Source organism: Myotis brandtii, unplaced genomic scaffold (assembly GCF_000412655.1).
Source record: "Myotis brandtii unplaced genomic scaffold, ASM41265v1 scaffold197, whole genome shotgun sequence".
NCBI lineage: Eukaryota > Metazoa > Chordata > Mammalia > Chiroptera > Vespertilionidae > Myotis > Myotis brandtii.
Window position 1 is genome coordinate 1,940,225 of NW_005357346.1, and position 21,439 is coordinate 1,961,663.

Genomic DNA, 21,439 nt, shown 5'->3' on the forward strand with positions numbered 1-21,439 from the left:
GCACCTTAGTATTTTACTTCCGCACTGCGCCTCCTCTGAGTCTCGGTATGCTTTTCTCTTTCCTTCTAGTTGTAGAATTTCCACTCAGCCAGCCTTCCTGTGGTTCTGGGTGATGTCCATTCCATCTTTTAGTTGTATTTTTGAAGTGGTTGTGCAAGGCAGCAATCTCCGGTGTTTACCTATGCCGCCATCTTGGTTTCTCCCATTTTATTTTTTATTTATTTATTTTTTTCTTGCTATTTTTTTCTAATTCCTTATTAAGAAGTTGTAGTGCCATGGTCTTCATTTGTGCTAGCTTCATCATTGAGGGCTTTTGTTTTTTTTATGGTGTAGAGGGTACTTTCTGTTTCTTCAGTAACTAATCCATTGAGCAGGCACTCTGTACTGTAATGCATTTTGCAACATTCTCTTATATACTTCTCTTAGGCATCCTATAACATTGAGATGATTATTTCCTTTCACATGAAGAAAGTGAGGCTTAAGTCATTAAGTAACTTATCCTGAGATCACAGAATAGTTAGTAGTAGAGCTGGAACCCAAATCACTCTGACTCTACATCTCATGGTGTGTGTGTTGTTTTTTAAAAAAATATTTTTATTGATTTCAGAGAGGAAGGGAGAGGGAGAGAGATAGAAATATCAATGATGAGAGAGAATCATTGATCGGCTGCCTCCTGCACGTCCCCTGCTGGCATCAAGCCCACAATCTGGGCATGTGCCCTTGACCGGAATCAAACCCAGGACCCTTCAGTCTGCAGGCTGACACTCTATCCACTGAGCCAAGCCAGCTAGGGCTACATCTCATGGTTTTAACAACTGGGCTAGATTTCTGGTCTTTCAGTTCAGAACATTAGTGAATAAAACACCCAAATTACTTCTTCCTCAAAGTCCTCCTGATGCTTTAGGCACAGAGCCATGTGACCTCCTCCACAAAGCCTTTGCTGACCTCTGCCTTTCTCCACATGCTCTCCCTTCTTTCTTCTGAGTAAAGGAAGCCTCACATTTCACATTTCACATGCTCTGAATCCTGTAGCAGTTGTAGCACAGACCATCAGTCCTGGTCTCTGTATCTTCCCAAAGCGCCTCGCACAGTGTCTTGCATGTAGAGTTGGTGCTCACTGCGTGTTGGTAGAACTATAGAATGGGCGATTTCCTTGTCGCCACCAGCCTAGGACACGTCCGTAGTTCTGTGCTGATCCTGCTTTTGTGCTTTTAAATAAAGTAACATGAAATAATTATGACAAATACTTTAATATCTTGTTATTTAAAGCTTATATTTCAAGTTAAATTTATTGGGGTAACATTGGTTAATAACATTATATAAATTTCAGGTGTACAGCTTGATAGTATGACATCTGTTTACAGTATTGCGTGTTCGCCTCCGGAAGTCACCATGTATTTCACCTCCTTTACCCTTGTCCTCACTTCAATGCCCTGCCCCTCTGGTAACCACCATTCTGTTGTCCGGGTCTATGAGTTTGCTTTTTTCTTTGCATGTCTCCTTTTTGTTTTTATATTCCACATATGAGTGGAATCATGCAGTTTGTGTCCTTTTCCTTCTGACCTAGTTCACTTAGCATAAAACTCTCAAGATCCATCCATGTATGTATGTCTTTAAAAAATTTTTCTTTATTTTATTGATTTGAGAGAGAGAGAGAGAGAAGTAGGGAGGAAGTGGAGGGGTGTAGAGAGAGAGAGAGAAATATTGATTTTTTTGTTTCACTTATTTATGCATTAATTGGTTGATTCTTGTATGTGCTCTGACGGGGATCGGGGATCGAACCTCAATGTTGGTGTATCAGGATGACACTCTAGCTAACTGAGCTACTCAGCCAGGGCCAAGATCCACTCATGTTGCTGCAAATGGCAACACTTTTTTTTTTTATGACTGAGTAGTAGTCCATGGAATATATGTGTCATATATTAATTATTTGTCGAAGGACATTAAGGCTGTTTCCATGTCTTGGCTATTGTAAATAATGCTGCAATGAACATAGAGGTACATACATCTTTACGAGTGTTTATTGTCTCAGACATTGTGTTTGTTTTTTTAATTTTTGAATTACAGTTGACATTCATTATTATACTAATTTCAGGTGTACAGCATAGTGATTAGACATTTATATAACTTACAAAGTGACCCCCCCCCCCCCAGTAAGTGTAGTACCCACCTAACATCATACATAGTTATTATAGTATTATTGACTATATTCCCTATGCTATACTTTACATCCCTATGACTATTTTATAACTATCAATTCGTACTTCTTAATCCCCTCACCTTTTTCACCTAGTCCCCCCACACCCCTCCCATTTTGTTCTTTATATCTATGAGTCTTGTTTCTTCATTTATTTTGTTTTTTAGATTCCACATATAAGTAAAATCATATGGTATTTGTCTTTCTCTGTCTGACTTATTTCACTTAGTATAATACCCTCTAGGTCCATGCGTGTTGTAAGAATGTAGGATTTCATTCTTTTCTATGGCTTTCTTTATCCAGTTGTCTATCATTGGTTTATTAGGTTTCTTCCATATCTTGGCTATTGTAAATAATTGTACAGTGAACATGGGAATGCTATATCTTTTGGATTTCTTTGGGTAAATGCCCAGAAGTGGAATTGCTGGGTCATGTGGCAGTTCTGTTTTTAATTTTTTGAGGAACTCATATACTGCTGCACCAACTTGCATCCCACTAACAGTGCATGAGGGTTTCCTTTTCTCCTCATTTTCGCCAACACTTATTATTTGTTGATTTATCGATGATAGCCATTCTGACATGTATGAGGTGATATCTCATTGTGGCTTTAACTTGTATGTCTCTGCTGATTAGTGATGTTGAGTGTCTTTTCATGTATTTGTTGACCATCCGTATGCCCTTTTTGGAGAAATGTCTATTTAGGTCCTCTGCCCATTTTTAAATTAGATTGTCTTTTTGGTGATAAGTTTTGAGTTCCTTATATAGTTTGGATATTAACCCCCTATCGGATATATCATTAGTGAATATTTTCTCACATTTAGTAGGTTGTCTTTTTGTTTTGTTGATGGTTTTGCTATGCAGAAACTTTTTATTTTGATTTAGTCCCATTTTTTTATTTTATTTTTTTATCATAAATGGATGAATTTTGTCAAATGCTTTTTCTAAATCTACCGATATGATCATATGACGAATATATTTCATTTTGTTTATGTGGTGTATCACATTAATTGTGGATATTGAACCAACCTCGTATCTTGTGAATAAATCCCACTTCATTGTGGTATATGATCTTTTTTACTTATTGATGAATTCAGTTCTCTAATATATTGTTAAAGACTATTTGTATCTATGTTCATCAGGGGTATTGGACTATAATTTTCATTTTTGGTAGTGTCTTTGTTGTTGTTATCAGGGTAATGCTGGCTTTCTCAAATGAGTTTGGGAGCCTTTCCCTCTTTAGTTTTCTGAAATAGTTTGTGAAGGATAGGTATTAATTATTTTTTGAATGTTTGGTAAAAATCACCTGTGAAGCCATGTGCTCCTGGACTTTTGCTTGTAGGGAGTTTTTTGGTTACTGATTTGATATGGTTAGTAGTTAATGGCCTGTTCAATTTTTTCTTTCCCCCTGATTTAGCCTGAAAAGACCGTATATTTTTAGAAATTTATCCATTTCTTCTAGGTTGTCCAGTTTGTTGGCATGTAATTGTTGGTGGTATTTCCTTGTCATCCTGCGTATTTCTCTGGTGTAGATTTGTCAGTCCTCCTCTTTCTGATTTTAGTTATTTGGCCCTCTCTTTTTTTCCTTCTGATGAGTCTAACTAAAGGTTTATTAATTTTGTTTACTTTTTCAAAGAACCAAGTTTCTGATTTCATTTATCCTTTTTTTTTGTTTTGTAAGGCTTTCGTTTATTTCCACTGTGATCTTTATTATTTTCTTCCTTCCACTCACTTTAGACATTGTTCTTCATTTTCTAGTTCCTTTAGGTTTAAGATTGGATTGTTTAGTTGAATTTTTCTTGTTACTTGAGGTAGGCCTGTATTGCTGTGAATTTCCCTCCTTCCTATGAATCGTTTTGGCTGTGGCCTATAGATTTTTTGGCCATTATGTTTTCATTTTCATTTGTCTCAAGTTATCTTTTGATGTCTTCCTGAATCTCATTGTTAACCCATTTGTTGTGTAGTAGCATGTTATTTATGTGTGTTTTTTAGTTTTCTTATAATTGATTTCTCGTTTCATGCTATTGTGATCTAATAAGATGCTTGATATGATTTTAGTCTTATTACATTTACTTAAGACTTGTTTTGTGGCATAATGCACTGCAGAGTGATGATAGGGGACAAATGGGTGCCCTGAGAGCACTGAGGGAGGGGAGCCCAGATAAAGTTAGGGGTCAGGGAAGGCTTCCTCGAGGAAATGCCTTTCTAAACCGAACCCTGAAGGACGAGTTAGCCAGCTAGGGGGGCAAAGTGCTCAGGCTGTGCTTCAGGGTGGAGGGCACGCTAGAGGGACGGAAGGTCACCTAGCACAGCTGGCGCTGGGGGTGCTGGGGGCTCAGGCCAGAGAGGTAGGAGGGCCAGCTCCCTTGTTGGAGTGTAACTGTCTGTCTCTAGAGAAGAGACCCCTTGAAGACAATACCGAGCCTCCTTCGGCTCAGGGTCCCCTTCCTGACAGAGCAGGTGCTGAGTGAATGTTGGCAGGTGTGCCGGTGGAGGCTGAGGTGGGGCGGTCGGGTGTGCCGTGACCTGGCCCCCTGGCTAAAGCAGGTAAGGGGCCTGGAGGTTGCCGGCTTCCCCGGCCACACCTGTCCCTGCCTCTGGGTCACGTGTGTGTTGTTGTCCTTCAGCCCTCGACAGCGAGTCTGCAACCAGCAGCATCCGCTTCAGCAAGGCCTGCCTGAAGAACGTCTTCTCGGTCCTGCTCATCTTCATCTACCTGCTGCTCATGGCCGTGGCCGTCTTCCTGGTTTACCAGACCATCACAGACTTCCGCGAGAAACTCAAGCACCCCGTCATGTCTGTGTCGTATAAGGAAGTGGACCTCTACGACGCCCCAGGTAGAGCCTGCTGGGACCGGTGTCAGGGCGCAGGTCTGGGGCATCCATTTGCAAATACAGCCTGAGCTGCCACTGCACTCCTAGCCCCGTGCTGGGTGCGACGGGCAGGGTGGAGGAGTCTGAGCACAGCCTGGGTGTAGGGACACACCCAGAGAGCTGCCGCTGGCCCCCAGTAGAGTGTGTCCTGTGTCAGGGAGAGAGGTAGACAGAGCCTGGAGTGGCCACTGCAAAACTGGGGTGGGCAAGGAGCCGTTTGCACAGAGGCAGGATGTGAGCTGGGCTCTAATAGATGGGAAGAGAGTTTTTCTGGGAGGAGGATCAGCAGAGCAGAGGTGAGTGTGGGAGGCTGAGGGTTTCTCTGGAGTGGCTGAGACTGTCCTGGCTTTGCTCTCTTTGTCTGTGGGCTACTCTGTGTCTGGTTTCCTGGTCTCTGAGCTCTGCTGGGTCTGGGGCATGTGCTGCTCGCAGTGTTTCTGCCCCTGAGGTTGGCACAGCTGCCATCAGTAGAGCCGTGAATGAGGAGCCTTGGGGGGCGGGGGGTGAGGGCACACCTGGAGCTCCAAGCAGAGCAGGAGATGAGAGACAACCTGAGATCTGGGAGCCCCACATCGGGGCCTCCCACTGACTCTGCAGGTGGGTGCGGGTCCCAGGGATTGGCTCAGGCGCGGAGGCCCCCTCAGCGTGCACAGAGCAGCGTTCTGGTGCAGGCGCAGGCGCGGGGGAGGCTCCCTGAGGAGGCCTGTGTCCTTCATTAGAGGAGGGCTTTCTGAGGGCAGAGGATGTGGCTTCTCCCCTCTGTAGCCTTTTCCTTCTCCCTCCCCTGCAGTCACCAGGGAGTCCTGAACTTAGGCTGATGGTGGGTGTGAGCAAATGAATGTGACATGATTTCAGGGTGTGGTCAGGGCCTGTGCCTCCTAACGTTCACTTTTCCATTTGCACCCCCAGGGATTGCCCTGTACCCCGGTCAGGCCCAGCTGCTCAGCTGTAAACACCATTACGAGGTCATCCCGCCTCTGAGGAGCCCGGGCCGGCCCGGAGATGTGAACTGCACCACCCAGAGGATCAACTACACGGACCCTTTCTCCAACCAGACCCTGGTAAGGCTCCGGGCGGGGCAGCGTTCTCTCTCGGCCCCGCACCCACCCGAGGCCCAGTCTTCTTTCTGCCGGGTGGTTGGTGTGGGCCCTCGGCCGGTGAACACGGGGACAAGTGGGTCGTGGCCGTGGCTGGCTCACCTGCACTCGGTCAGAGTGACCCTGGGGGATTCTGTCCTGCAGGAGGGGCCCGGCTCGTGTGTCGGGGCGGAGTGGGCCCCCTACCTGGCTGCTCGGGGAAACTGCCAGGGTGTTTTGGAAAATGTCCATTCCCAGATTCCAGGCGAGGCCAACTGGTTCATCATTCCGGGCGCGGGGCCTGGGAATTCGTATTCTGAAATAAATAAGCCACTGTAAGCAGGAGCGCTGGTCCGGGAGCCAGGACCGCAGCCGGCCCTGCTGTCCCGCAGCCCGTGGGACGCGGCGTGGGCGGCTGGGAGGGCGGCGCCTGCACGGGGTGTGAAGGCAGGGAAGGAATGTGTATTTCTCACATCTTCCCTTTTGTGACCCATGTCCATGTTTCAGAAAGGATTGAACCAGGCCGAGCCAGGTTTTCCAGACCCAAGAGGAAGGAAAGGTTTTTAGGCAGAAGAACTCGGACCCAGACTCACAGGGAGGAGCAGGGTGTTGTGTTGTGCCCCTGGGAAGTTACAGGCGTTGGGTGTTTCTGGGGGTGCCGCTGTGATGGAAGTAAGGCCGGATGAGAGAAGCAAGCTTCTGGGTGGCAGGGAGCCGTGAGTGGGTCTTAGATGAGTTTTGTTACTATTTATTCTAGGCTTCCTCCTAAAATCCCACTGAAATGATTCCCATCCTGCAAAAAATAGAATAAAATAAAATATCCACAGGAGCCCTGTGAGCCAGGAAAGGGTATCACGGGTTGACCAGACAGTTTGAGGAACAGGAAATAGAAACAGCAAGTCCGGTCAGGTTGATGGAGTGAACAGATCGGAGGAAGCCCGTGCCTGGAGCAGATGCGAGAGGCCTGCTGTGGGGATTCCCTCGGTGCAGGAGGACAGAGGTGCAGGACAGCGAGGGGAGCCTGTGGGCTGGGCCTCCTGTGTGGCTTCTGCTGAGAGACATCCCCTCCCTGAGTACCAAGCCCCGCCCCCCCCAACCCAGCCTGTAGCCCCGCCCAGGTCTCAGGTAGGAGGACCCCGGAGGAGGGAAGAATGGGCCAGTGATGAGGCCCTGGGGTGGGACCTGCGAGAGCCCCTGTCTTGGCCAGCCCCTGGCCTTGTCCACCGGGAGGTCTGCTTGGCGGTGGTCCCCTGTGACTATCGCTGGAGTGGGCATCAGAAGCATGCCCTCCCCGGGGCCCACAGCTTTGGGCACCCGCTTTCTGCTGCAGAGGTGGAGGAGCGGCTGAGGGCTGCCCGCTCTTGGACTCGGTGGTTGGCTTGTCGTTCTTCTGTTCCCGCACCTTCGTTTGCGGTGAGATGTCTTGGGAAATGTGTGGTCTTCTGGCTGTTTGCGTGCCCTCACGTCCACGTGGAAGTGACCCAGGTCTCATCTGGTCCTCCTTTGTCCGTCTTCAGATTCTCATTTATTTTTCAGTCTCTGGTGCCCTTGGTTTAATCTAGTTAATGTTGACCAGCTGCTTTGCCCTGGCACAGTTGGGGGCACGGCCTTGTCGGTCTGCAGGACCTGTGTGTGTTTCCTCGCGGCCTGCCAGGTTTCCAGTGCCCGTATGGTAAGCTGATGCCTCCTTTGTAGGTGGTTGTCACCATGCACTCCAGTTCCAGACAACAATTTACGTAACGGTCAGAGCCTAGGCTAAGCTACTGTACAAGAGCAGACGCCCCAAACGCACACAGTGGCTGAGACCAGAGAGAAGTCGGTGTCTTTCTCTGGGGATCCCGGGTGTGCAGGGGGCGGTCACTCTGCCACCCCCTGGGCGTTGTCCTGGTCCTGTGGTCAGCACTGGCTCACGGCATGAGTGCACACGCCGGCCCCAGAGGTGAGACGTGGAGGGCAAGATGCGGAGGGGCATGAGTCACTGTACATTCCAGGAACTTGGTCACGTGGCCACGTCTGAGGCCGGGAGTGGGGCCAGCAGGCGGCTGTGCTCTGCTGGAGTCGGGGATGGGGAAGCGGTCCTAGGGCTGCAGGAGGAAGTGGATCATGGAAACAGGACAGTCAGCGTCCTCTGCTGCCACTTACCATGCGGAAAGGCTGAGAGGGGCCAGGTGGGCAGAGAGAGACATCTTGGGATAAGGCTGCAATAACCAGAACTAAAGCAACAACATTAACCTCAGTTAAAAAGGAATTCCAGGTGCAAAGGACGAAAAGAGGGACGTGTAATATGGATAAAGGTTCAACTCCACCACTCTTTCTGAGAAGATTTAACGGTCACCCATCTATCACTGCGTGCAAAGCAGCCTCCCAGTTGTATATTGTAGGCAAAACCTGTTAGAATAAAAAGTCCCATGACTGCCCTAGCTGGTTTGGCTGAATGGATAGAGCGTCAGCCTGTGGACTGAAAGGTCCCAGGTTCGATTCCAGTCAAGGGCACATGCCTGGGTTTCAGGCTCGATCCCCAGTGGGGGGCACGCAGGAGGCAGCCAATCCATGATTCTCTCTCATTGATGTTTCTCTCTCTCCCTCTTTCTTCCTCTCTGAAATAAAAAAAAGTCCATGACCCCAGGGCATGTGTAACACTTCTCAGAAACTCGCAGATCAGGCCGACAGAAAGTAAGAGAACGATTGGAAAGCGCAGTGTGTGTGGAGTGAGTGTGTCTTGGTGCCTGACTGTCTTAGGTGCTCTTCACGTATCTTAGAGCCTGTATAAAAGTCGATGTTAAGATATTTCCCCCAAAATTACTCTATCAACCCAATATCATCAGTTAAAAGTCCCAGTTGAGTTTTCATGGAACTGAAGCTAGTGTTAAAGTGCATGAGAAGAGCACGTGTACAAAACAGCCAGGTTTGGGGGGTGAGCAGCCTGAGCAGGCGCCCAGCTCAGTCCGAGGTCACAGCGGGGAGAACCGCAGCCATCAAACCTGCATCTCCATTGGTGGGTTTCACACCACAATACAAGACGATCTAAATGCAAAAAAGGTTGAAAAAAAAGATACTATACAGAAATATAGGAGAATAGTGATACAATTTTGATTTTCCTTAGCAAACAAAACCCAGAAGCCTTAAAAAAAAAAGATTTGCAGATTTCACATCAAATTTAGAGCTTCATAAAGCAAATGACATTATAAGCAGAGTTAACCGGAAAGTGAGCGAATGGAAGACAACATTTGTCCGTAAAACAGACGGAAGTTCCTATCCTTTCTCAACCGAGAGCTGCAGAGCGCAGCGGAGAGTGCACGCGGCACAGCCGGGCTCCCTGAGGAGGAGCGGGCGGCCGTGCCCTGGGGCCACTGGGCTTTCCAGGCCCACCCCCGAGTGTCTGGCCTGCGGGTCAGGAGCAGCGCGCAGCTCTCCCAGGCTGAGATTCTGGCCTCTGTGTCTCTGCAGAAATCCGCCCTGATCGTGCGGGGGCCGCGGGAAGTGAAGAAGCGGGAGCTGGTCTTCCTCCAGTTCCGCCTGAACCAGAGTAGCGAGGACTTCAGCGCCATCGATTACCTCCTCTTCTCCTCCTTCCAGGAGTTCCTGCACAGGTGGCCTTTCCAGTTCTGCTCTATCTGCTCCAGCCTCGCACAGCCCCGTGGGGGTGGAGGTGCAGGGGGGAGGCCGGAGGCTAGCGGGCCAGCAGGCCCTCAGGACTGCTGAAGCCCAGAGTCCTCTGAGGAGCCCGAGAGGAAGCGGGCATTCTCCCACTGGGGCCTTCAGGGGTCGGCCTGCCTGGAGGTGGGCGACCACTCCCTCTCCATTTGGAAACCCAGAAGCAGAGCTTGGAGGAGGCGGTGGGCAGTGTCCTGGCGATGCCAGCAGGGAGACCGGATGAAGCAGGGGCTGGAGTGCGTGGGCCGCGTTGAACCCTACGTCAGGCCTGATGAGCTTGGACCTTTCTCCTCTGCCCTCAGCCCAGACAGGGTGGGCTTCATGCAGGCCTGTGAGAGCGCCTCTTCCAGCTGGAAGTTCTCCGGGGGCTTCCGGACCTGGGTCAAGATGTCCCTGGTGGAGACCAAGGAGGAAGACGGGCGAGAAGCAGTGGAATTCCGGCAGGAGGTCGGTGGCGCTGGGTGGGTCAAGCTGCTGGTCGTGCAGCCTGAGTGGGGCGGGGAGCTCCCCAGGGAGGGGGCCTCTGTGCAGGGTCTGAGGCTGAGAGCGGACCATGCAGGAGCTCACGCGTTCTGTAGGCAGCACCCATGCCAAGCCTCTCCCTCTGTTACAGCCAGGCCCAGCACACACGGGGAGCAGAGAGCCCTGCGGGGTGCAGAGACCAGCACCTGATGCCACCGAGCAAGCCCAGCACTGAGAGGCTGGCGGCCGCCTAGAGCAGCGGTTCTCAACCTGTGGGTCACGACCCCTTTGGGGGTCGAATGACCCTTTCACAGGGGTCGCCTAAATACATCCTGCATATCAGATATTTACGATTCTTAACAGTAGCAAAATTACAGTTATGAAGTAGCAACGAAAATAATTTTATGGTTGGGGGTCACCACAACATGAGGAACTGTATTAAAGGGTCGTGGCATTAGGAAGGTTGAGAACCACTGGCCTAGAGGGTTGGGTATTTGCAGGGAAGAGAGACTAGATGCAGTGGCTCTTGAGTGTCATGGGCATGATGGTCCATTGGGATGCAGGGGTAAAATACTAGCTTTCTAAAAAAAAAAAATCACTTTTTTATAAAATACATTGCTTTTATGCAAGTTATTCTTTTTTAAAAAATGTCTGTTGATTTTAGAGAGCAGAAGGGCGAGAGAGAGAGACATTGATGGGTTCCTCTTTGGGCACCCCAACCTGGGATCGACCTACAACCTAGGTACGCCCTCGGGCTGGGGATCAAATCCGCAACCTTTCGGTGGACAGGACAACGGTCCAACCAATAGCCACACAGGCCAGAGCTAACTTTTTAATTTATTGATTTGAGAGAGAAAAACATCAATTTGTTGTTTGCTTTGTTTATGTGTTCATTGGTTGCTTCTTGTATGTGCCCTGGCCAGGTTTGAACCCGAAACCTTGGTGAATCGGTAACCAACTGAGCTACCCAGCCAGGCCTTTAAAAAAATTTTTTTTATAAAAGAGTTTGAGTCAAACTGGCATCATTTTGGGGGAACAATGTCTCAAATCCTCTCTCTTTTTGTATTTTTTTAATGTAATTTTTCTATTTTTCAGTGTTTTATAATGCATATAGCAATAGAACAGTAATGCTAATGTTACATCACTTCTAAAGTTACAAATATGTTGGGTGCATGTTCAGAAATTTTTCCTAATGGGACCCGTGTGCCTAAGGCTTTCACCCCACTGGCCTGGAGCTAGGAGATATGGGGGTCTCCAGCCCCCCTCCCCCCGTGAGAGCCAAGAGGAACTTAGAAAAGGGCATGGCAGTGGGGATCGAGGGGAGGGACAGGGGTGTTTGTCAGTGACCACCAAAAGCACGGCCACACCCCTATTGCTACATCCATTATAAAACATTGAAAAATAGAAAAATTAGATTAAAAAATATACAAAGAGGGAGGATTTGAGATGTTGCTCCCAGACATGATGTCAGTTTGACTCAAACTCTTTAACAAACTCTTTTGGGCTTCCACCATGGCAGTGGCTTTCTGCCTCTTGCCTGAGTCCACACCCACACCCCATGTGTCCATGGCTGGAGCCTGCAGAGGCTGCGAGGAGACGGGCCTGTGCTCACACCCTCTGCTCCTCCTTGGAGCTGGTCCATTTGGACTGGGCTCCAAGGGACAGCGTTAGGAAGCACTGGGTTGGAGTAGGACCCACTCCGGTCGACGGGGCTTTCCTTGGCCAGAAGCCACGGCTCCTAGGACTGCGCCAGGTAGAGCTTTGGGAAGGGCATGGAGCCAGGTTTCTTCAAGGCACAGCTTTCTTCCTGCCTTAGGATGTAACGGCTCCCAGGACAGTAGGCCCTTACGATATTCCTAGTTTGTAAGATAACTCAGATCCTGAATTTCTACTCCCCTTTCCTCCAAGAGCGCCAAGCCTTTCCTGTCTGGGCCCAGCAGCTGAGAAAGGAGCTTTCGCGTGTTCACCTCACAGCGAGGTGCCGTCCCATCCACCAGGCCCCAGCCGTGACCTGAACCCACAGGGGCCCAACCCCGCCAGCCTAGACGTTGCAGAACATTTTATGTGCTTTTTATTATAGTCTCCGTTGGAAGCCTTTGGCAGGGCATAGGAACTTGAATACAGTTTCAAATGTTTTATATCAGGTTTTAAAGTTTAAGGTTCTTTCATGTGTATTGCTTCCTGTGATCTTCTCGGGGCTCAGTGAGGAAGGCAGAGCAGAGGCTCAGTTCAGATGCTGAGCGCAGCCCTTCCGGCTGGGCTCCTGTCTGCTCTCCCTGCCACCACGCAGTCCCGTCCGTCATGGGCAGCCAGGTCTCCCCGAGCACCACTCGCCGTTCACGGGGAACACCCGCCACGTGGATCCAGGCGGCGCTTGTCCCTGTCGACTCCAAGGTTAAAATGCGCAGCTCTTAGGATTGAGTGTTTTGAAGTTTAGGATTTTTGTGGCTTTTAATTGTGAGTCTTACACAGTCTTACACTTTGAATATGGTTTAATCAGTGACGACCCAAAAACACTTATTGTACATCCCAAATCCCCCTCGTTTCCCCAAGGAACTATGGAAACCACGGGAAGGCCCGGGCTCTGGTGCCAGGGTCAGGGTGTGGTACGTATGAGATGTGGGGCTCTCTCCTCCCAAGATGGTGTGAGGAGAGCCACGGTCTGAGACCCCCTGGCCATGCCTCCCTTTCCCGTGGCCCTGGCCAGGTGACTGTTTCTCTCCTCTGTTCCTAGACGAGTGTGGTCAACTACATTGACCAAAGGCCGGCCGCCGAAAAAAGCGCCCAGCTGTTTTTTGTGGTCTTTGAATGGAAAGATCCTTTCATCCAGAAAGTGCAAGATGTGAGTATTGTTTAAGATGGAGAGGCTCTTCATCTCCTTTCCTAGCCCAGATCAGTTGTGTTGGTGGCATTCGTGGTCTGTGTCATTGGTGTTTAATTGGTCTTGTCTGCAGCACTAGACTGTGGCCCCAGGAAGGTGGGGACTTTGTCTTTTGTTCATCATTTCTCTGGTGTCCAGCACAGTGCCTGGCACAGAGGAGCTGCTCAGTGGTGATAGTAATTGAATGACCTGAGCAGAAAGCATTGAGCTACTGTTTCAATTACTGCTGTTTGGAAGCCATTCTTTTAAAATGGTTGTCTGTAGGATGAGAACTTATTTGTGATAAGAGAGAACAGAAAGGTACAAATAAAAAATTAACAGAGTATCAGTTAATGCCAGATTCTCAGACTGAAGGGGCACTAATGAGACAGCTTTGCCAAAGGAGCATTCGTAAGACGCCATCCACCAGAGCCAGTCCCAGAAACACTGATTGGCGTTCAGCTCATCACACAATGTCCTGGCGTGGCCTTGCTCCGGGAAGGCATTTCAGAGCCAGGACTGACACAGGGAAGGTCTCTGTGACACGGGCGTGCTCCACGGCCACCCACCACCACCGTTATCCGTGCATTGGCCAGGCTTGTGCGAGGCTTTGGGAATCAGGACTCCGAGTAGAGGAGTAAACGCCTTCAGCTCTGCACGTAAATCATGTGAGCAGGCATTTTTAACCTATATTCAGTGGGCGGTGCTTGTAACGGGCCGGTGCTCAAGGCCTGCCTGGCGCTGTCACTCAGCTTCACAACAGTCCCCAACAGTGGAGGCGATGCAGCCACCCAAGGTTCAGGTGGGCTGAGGTCGCCCTGCTAGACTGAACAGTGCTCTGTACCAGGATGGGGATTCAGAAATCCAAATAGGATGTCGGCCGTGGAGAGTCCAACTTTCCGGAGGGAGCCACCTGTAGCTGTGAAGGGACTAATTCCAGACAGTCAGTGCCTCTCAAAGGAGACAGTGGGGTAAATATCTGCTACGTTGGAGGGTTTGGCTGAGTGAACGGAGAAAGGCTCGGAGGAGCTTGGAGGATTGGTAGCTCAGGCAGGAGGAAAGCATACAGGCGGGGAAGGGGGCATAGCCTGGAGGCAGGGGTCCCGAGGGGAGTGTGGAAGGACGGCCACTGGACTGGGCGGGAGGAGAGGTGTGAGTCACTACGAGAGGGGAGGAAAACAAGAGGAGCTGCTCTTCTTATGGGTTGAGTTTTGGAGAAATTTGTCTTAAAGCAAGGTCACTGGTTGGGGCCCAAAAATATTGAAGCTCAGTACTGAGTATCTTACTTGTGCATGGCTATTTTAAAACGTTTTTTCTTTCGGAATCGCTGTGTTGTAGGGAGGGCTTAGTGTTTTTCCCCTCACACTGAACTGTGGACATGAAAGTATGACGGAGTGTGTGGAGTTACAATTTTAGAACCCAGTTGCTTTTCTCGTCACCCCATTGATACTGGTATCACCTAAGACTCAAAACTGAAGCAAACTAATAAACTTGAGTTGGTTCTGTCTTACAGATAATCACAGCCAATCCTTGGAACACAATTGCTCTTCTCTGTGGGGCCTTCTTGGCATTATTTAAAGCAGCAGAGTTTGCCAAACTGAGTGTGAAGTGGATGATCAAAATTAGGAAGAGATACCTTAAAAAAAGAGGTCAGGCCACGAACCACATAAGCTGAAGTCACCTTGTCCATGGAACTGCCCACGTTAATGGAGGTTCTCACCACTTCCACTTTGATAAACTGAGCTACCAGTCCTCCTGAACTCACCTGGAGAGATGGCCCTGCTGGGAGGAGCCGCTGGGGAACAGATCCAGTGGATAACCTACAAGTTATTTAAGCACTTAAATTATTAAGGAAGTTTTGCCTAGGACATATGAATAGGGTTTGTGGAAGATGGAACTAGGGCTGGTTTCTGAAGGTTTGTCGACTCTGCCTTTCTTTCTGGTTTGGTATGTAGTTCAGCTACAACAGGCTGTTAAGGCTCTGTGTTTACCTTGGGCTTTTCCCCCCGAGGTTTTTAAGTGGATGGACAAGGGTGTGGCTATCGAGATGTGTGGGTCACGCTTTGAAACCTGAGCACTTTACACAAGGAAAGACAAACACCCTTATGTCTCTGGCATCTCTGCTGTTCCCATCGTCTGGTCTCTGACAAGTTTTCTCCTTTGTTAAATGTTAAATGAGACCTTTAAAGCTAATACTATAATTAGATTTCCTGTGGACTCACTAGCCATCTCTCTGGTTAGAGTTTTTGTTGATGCAGGTATAAGAGTTTAGAGTGATTAACACGCAAAAGCACTAGTGTGAATGTACAGAGTTAGGTGCCTATTCAATGTATTTTGATGATTTCATTAACAGGTAAATAAAAGTAAGGTTAATACAAAAGGAATCAGTGTGCCAGTATGAATATGTTAAATCAGTAGGCACCAGTACACTTCCCTTCTGTGGCCTCCGAATAGAAGGCGGTGTGAGCCTGGACTCCTGAGATGGATGGATCTGGACCCCGAGGTACGGCCTGACTGCGCCCAGGGAAGGGTAGGGTGGGCAGGACAGTTGATGGGAAGAATGATGGCTCAAGCCCCATGAATCAGCTGTTAACTCTACAAAGCCACCCGAGTATTTTTCACATGGTAGCCACTGGCTGATTTAAGGTTATGAAATTGTTTCCAGAGTTTTAAATTATTTACATGCCCTTTGCAGCCAAAGAGAACTTGGTGGCATTTCCTGAATTTCATAATCTGCCTTTAGGTAACTCAAATGTGTGACTGGGTATTTTTTTAAAATCTCATGTCTAACTTAGCAGCAAGAAGCTGGTTTTTGGCTGGATTATTAAAAGTGAACTTGTGTACAGAAATATTCCCTGCTGCTTTTCTATGCCATAGAGCAGCGGTCGCCAACCTTTCGGACCTCAAGGACCACCGGTTGGCGACTGCTGCCATGGGGCATGCAAATTCAAACTTTAGCCTAGGTCTCCTCTCTAAAAATCTTGCTGTAAGGCAAATGCAAAGCCAGGCATAAAAGCATACATTAACAGTATTGAAAACCAGATGTGTATTCGTAAAGTATCTCTGAAAATGACACACCACTTTAATATTAGTTAATATTTATAAAATGGCTAATAAAGTTTGCTCCAATGAACAGCCTGAAACTGAATTTTCTATATTGTGGAAAGTTGAGACCTCTGAATTGTGCTTTAGAGTCAGCAGATAACTAGGAAGTGAGCAGTTCTAACTCATCAAAGAAAAGCAGCTAACAACTATTAGCTGCAGCCTGCCCAAGTCCACTCTGGCTGCTCTTCAGTAAAAGACGTGTGCGCCTAAACCGTCCACAAATGGACAGTTAGCCCCAACGTTCACTGTCTGGAAAGGCTTGCCTTTCATTCTTGTTCTGCAGTCGGATCACTCTTCTGTCTGCGCCGCCCCAGCTGTCCGCAGTGCCGGCTGGCCGTGGGTTAGTGTGGAGGGTCCGGCAAGAGCACCGTGATCTGGATGTCTCAGGTAAGGTGGCTGCTTGGGAACACCATGAAATATGAGCCACAGACTGAGAAGGAAGCATTCTCGGGAGCCACACAGAGCGACGGGGGTTGCTTTTACAAGGACCTGGGAATAGTGTGCAGAACCTGTGCTAGAGCTTTCCGTGGGTATGAAAGGGTGGAATCAGACACCAGTCGTTAAAAACTTTGAGAACGCCTGACCTCTGATTCTGCTACAATCTCCCTGCCCCTCACAAAAACTGTTACTACAGATTTTCAGATTTATCCTCCTGGGTCTATTTTAATTGAAACTAACATTTAAGGTAAGTAAAATCCATCCTCTGAACATAAAAGGACATGAAGGATATCCTAGAACTTCGGGTTTTATGCAAATATTCTGTAAAACAGATATATGTTGGTAAATGGCTGGAACACTCAATCTGGCACAATCTTCCTATTTTTTAGACTATATCCTGCAACTTGCCTTAAACTTTCATATATATATATATACATATGTATGAATGATGTATGTATATATATGAAGGGGGGCAGCTTCTTCTGAATGCCTAAACTTAGAGTTAAAAAATGCAGTGATGAGATAAGGCAAAATACAAACATAGACTTTATTAAATGCTGCTCAATCCCCCAATGAAGATCTTTCATTACAAAACAGTTTTCCACACAACTGCAAGTTAAGAGATTGGAATGGTACTCTGATAACAAAATTTATGAGAAATACTTGACCAAGTAAAAACATACAAGACCCCTATAGTCAACCTTCTTAGAACGCTACAGAAGCCAACTGCAGTTCCTTTAAGTAAAGCCAGGCAGTGGCAAGGAGCACTTGGTGTCACCACACTGTGGGACACGGAGCCCCCATCAGGAGGGACTGGAGGAGGGCAGGTGCTGAGGGCTGGAAGGGCCCTGCCTTCAGCCGTGGGGAAGGGGAGGAAGAGGAATGAACTGGGAGGCAGGCTGCGGGTTCACCTGCGCTGCCCCCACTAATCTGTGCTCATCATTGGGGAGTTGCAGATAAGGGGGATCATGAGGAGCAATCTGAAGAATTTGGTTTACTTTCCTAGCTTTTATTTATAAGTTGTGCTTTAAAAAGCCTGGAGATTTAAGTTTTTTGCTCCAATTCCAGGGTACAGTAATATTTCTAATGAAGAGAGGCTTTTGGCAGGTAATTCCCCCCATCATATTTCTGAGAGGGACAAAGGGAAAGGTAAGGATTATACCTTAGTTTTATTTAGGAAATACTTTTTTCCCAGGATGTAACTAAGGTCTGCAGCAATGTGAAAAGCACATTATAAAAGGGAAAAATATACAGAGCAGACTACTATATCTATGTGCAACACAATCAAAATAGAATTCAAGTCATAATTCTTACCACTCCCATAATTATCTCACTCATATTATAGATGATAAAGTTCATTTCTGTGAAACTTCAGATGTGACACAATAAATCAATGATTAGACAAATGTTACAATATACTGTGGCCATGATATAGCACAGGGCTATGTTTAGTCCATATATTTTTTCATTTACAGTTGCCAGAAAAAAATTGACCTTTTAATTATACTGTTGAGGTTTCATGATTTTTACATTTTTTAAAAAAGTGTACAAAACTGTGCCTATCCCACAGGGGTGGCATGTTTCTCTTTATTCATTACTTGTATTGCTGAGAATACTGTGCATGTTGTAAGCACTGTTCTGGTTTTCTAGAGCTTTCTTTAGTTTTAGCTCCTCTAATTTTTTCCATAATTCTTCACGTTCCAATTCCTTCTTTTTCTCTCTGTAGATAAAGCAAAATTTTATTTCAGAACCTGAAGAACACAGTTTGGCAATTTGCTAGAAAACATAGTTCATCCACATTGCACTTCAATCCCTCTACTAAGGTGTTTGAGGGCAGTCACCTGGAGCACCTCATTACTCCTTGTCACTCTCCTACATCTGCTTCTCCTGTGCCAAACAAAAGTTACTACCTGCTTTGCCTCTTCTACATATTATCTCTACCACCACCGTGCCCACTATATCATTGGTGCTTTACAGTTTAAAAAATACTTTAAATTGAAAAAAAAATTTTAATTATCAATTACAGTTGACATACAAAAGTATATTAGTTTTAGGTGTACAACATAGTGACTGGACATTTACATAACTTATGAAGTGATCACCCTGGTAAGTCTAGTACCCATCTGACAACATACATAGTTATTATATTATTGACTATATTCCCTATGCTGTACTTTACATCCCTGTGACTGTTTTTGTAACTGGCAATTCGTACGTAATCCCTTTACCTTTTTTACCCATTCCCCCAACCACCCTCACATCTGGAAGCCATCAGTTTGCTCTCTGCATTTTATGAAACTTGATTTATTTTGTTTTTTAGATTCCATATATTTAGGAAAACCAGATGTATCTGTCTTTATCTAACACAATTCACTTAGCATAATACCCTCTAGGTCCATCCAGGTTGCTGCAAATGGTTAAGATTTCATTCTTTTTTGTGGCTGAGTAATATTCCATTGTATAAAACAATCTTTTTCCATTTGTCTTATTAATGAATGCTTAGGTTGTTTCCATAACTTTGCTATTTTAAATAATGTTTCAATGAACATGGGGGAGCATACATCTTTTCGAAATAGCATTTTGGATTTCTCTGGATATGTGAAAGTAGAATTGATGGGTCATATATTTATTTTTAATTGAGAAATCTCCATACTTTTTCCATAGTGGCCGCACCAATTTACAGAGCACAGGGTTCTTCTTGGGTTCTTCCTCCCCTCCAGTGGGGACTCTAGACTCAGGCACATGAAGCCATGTCACCAGCCACCACGAATCATCCATGTTTGTGTAGAATCTCCGTTTTCAAGGGGATTTCTCAACATCACATCCTCTCCAATGCTTGGTTGTCAATTTATTGATGATAACCCTTCTGATAGGTGTGAGGAGATATCTCCTTGTGGTTTTAATTTGCATTTCCCTGATGTTGAGTATCTTTTCCTTTGTCTGTTGGCCATCTGTATGTGTTCTTGGGAAAATTTCTATTCAAGTCCTCCATCCTTTGTGTGTGTGTGTTAAATTGTATGAATTCCTTATGTAGTTTAGATTTTAACCCCTTGGCAACAAGTATCTTCTATTCAGTAGGTGTTTTTTTATTTTATTTTGATGTACGTACTTTCTTGTTTCTCTTGTTAGAGGAAATATCCAAAAAAAAAAAAATTACTAAGAAAATGTCAAAGGGCTTATTTCCTATGTTTTCTTCTAGGACAGCGGTTCTCAACCTGAAAAAAAAAAATTACTAAGACAATGTCAAAGCGCTTATTTCCTATGCTTTCTTCTAGGACAGCGGTTCTCAACCTGTGGGTAGCGCCCCCTTTGGGGGTCGAACGACCCTTTCACAGGGGTCGCCTAAGACCATTGGAAAACACATACATAATTACATATTGTTTTTGTGATTAATCACTATGCTTTAATTATGTTCAATTTGTAACAATGAAAATACATCCTGCATATCAGATATTTACATTACGATTCATAACAGTAGCAAAATTACAGTTATGAAGTAGCAATGGAAATAATTTTATGATTGGGGGTCACCACAACATGAACTGTATTAAAGGGTTGCGGCATTAGGAAGGTTGAGAACCACTGTTCTAGGAGTTTTATGGTTTTGGGTCTTAAAATCCATTTTGAGTTTATTCTTCTATATGGTGTAAGAAAGTGACACAGTTTTATTCTTTTGTGTCTGTCCAGTTTTTCCAGTATCATTTTTTAAAGAATGTGGCATTACTCCATTGCATATTCTTGCTTCTTTTATTATAGATTAATTGGCCATATAGGTGTGGTTTATTTCTGGGCTCTTTAACCTGTTCCATTGATCTATGTTTTCATGCCAGTACCATCCTGTTTTAATTACTATAGTTTTGTAGTATAGTTTATTAGGTAGCATGACACCTCCAACTTTATTCTTCTCTCAAGATTTCTTTGGCTCTTTGTAGTTGTATATAAATTTTAGGATTATTTGTTCTACTTTTATGAAAAATGCCATTGGTATTTCGATAGAAACTGCTCCTCTATTTGTATCTTTTCCAATTTCTTTCTGAATTCAGTGTCTTAGTTTTCTGAGTATAGGTCTTATACTTCTTTGGTGAAATTTACTCCTAGGTATTTTATCCTTTTTGATGCATTTGTAAGTGGGATTGTTATGCAACTGATTTCTCAGCATTAATTTTGTATCTTGCTACTTTAGTTCTAATAGTTTTTTGGTGGATTCTTTAGGGTGCTCTCTCTATAGTATGTCATCTGCAAATGACAGTTTTACTTCTTCCTTTGCAATTTGGATACCTCTTATTTGCTTGTCTTATTGCTGTGTCTAGGACTTCCAATAATCAATAAAAATGGGGAAAGTAGACATCTTTGTCTTGTTCCTGATCTTAAAGAAAAAGCATTTAGCTTTGCACCACTGAGTATGATATTAGTTGTCTGTTTGCCATATATGGCCTTTCTTATGTTGAGGTATGTTCCCTCTATCCCCACTTTGCTGAGAGTTTTTATCAAATGCTTTTTCTGCATCTATTGATATGATCATGATTTTTATCCTTCATTTTATGTGGTATATCACTTGATTGATTTATAGGTGTAGAAGCATCCCTACATCCTAGGATGAATCCTACTTGATCATGGTGTCTGATCTTTACAATGTATCAGGGAATTCAGTTTTCTAATATATTTTTTAATTCAAATTTTTTTTTTTTATTTCAGAGAGGAGGGGACAGAGAGAGAGATAGAAACATCACAGATGAGAGAGAATCATTGATTGGCTGCCTCCTGCATGTTCCCTACT

The 21,439-nt window shown here is 45.9% G+C and overlaps 2 protein-coding genes across 7 annotated transcripts in view; one reads left to right on the forward strand and one right to left on the reverse strand.

The window, feature by feature from the left end:
- TMEM206 (transmembrane protein 206) overlaps positions 1-15,499 on the forward strand; it is a 42,719-nt gene extending 27,220 nt beyond the window's left edge. For 2 of the 3 annotated variants that reach the window (XM_014538798.1, XM_005865165.2), the window contains exons 3-8: positions 4,822-5,031; positions 5,977-6,128; positions 9,591-9,733; positions 10,100-10,244; positions 12,994-13,101; positions 14,633-15,499. In XM_014538798.1, coding sequence (XP_014394284.1) covers positions 4,822-5,031; positions 5,977-6,128; positions 9,591-9,733; positions 10,100-10,244; positions 12,994-13,101; positions 14,633-14,794 — 920 coding nt within the window. In that variant the 3' untranslated portion in view covers positions 14,795-15,499. Of the gene's footprint in view, positions 1-4,821; positions 5,032-5,976; positions 6,129-9,590; positions 9,734-10,099; positions 10,259-12,993; positions 13,102-14,632 lie in introns of all 3 variants that reach the window. The other variant, XM_005865166.2, reaches the window with a different exon arrangement.
- Positions 15,500-17,185: 1,686 nt separating this feature from the next.
- Positions 17,186-21,439, reverse strand: part of PPP2R5A (protein phosphatase 2, regulatory subunit B', alpha) — a 69,203-nt gene continuing 64,949 nt past the window's right edge. For 3 of the 4 annotated variants that reach the window (XM_014538797.1, XM_005865167.2, XM_014538794.1), the window contains one exon: positions 17,186-18,382. In XM_014538797.1, the coding sequence (XP_014394283.1) occupies positions 18,250-18,382 (133 nt within the window). In that variant the 3' untranslated portion in view covers positions 17,186-18,249. The remainder of the gene's footprint in view (positions 18,383-21,439) is intronic. The other variant, XM_014538796.1, reaches the window with a different exon arrangement.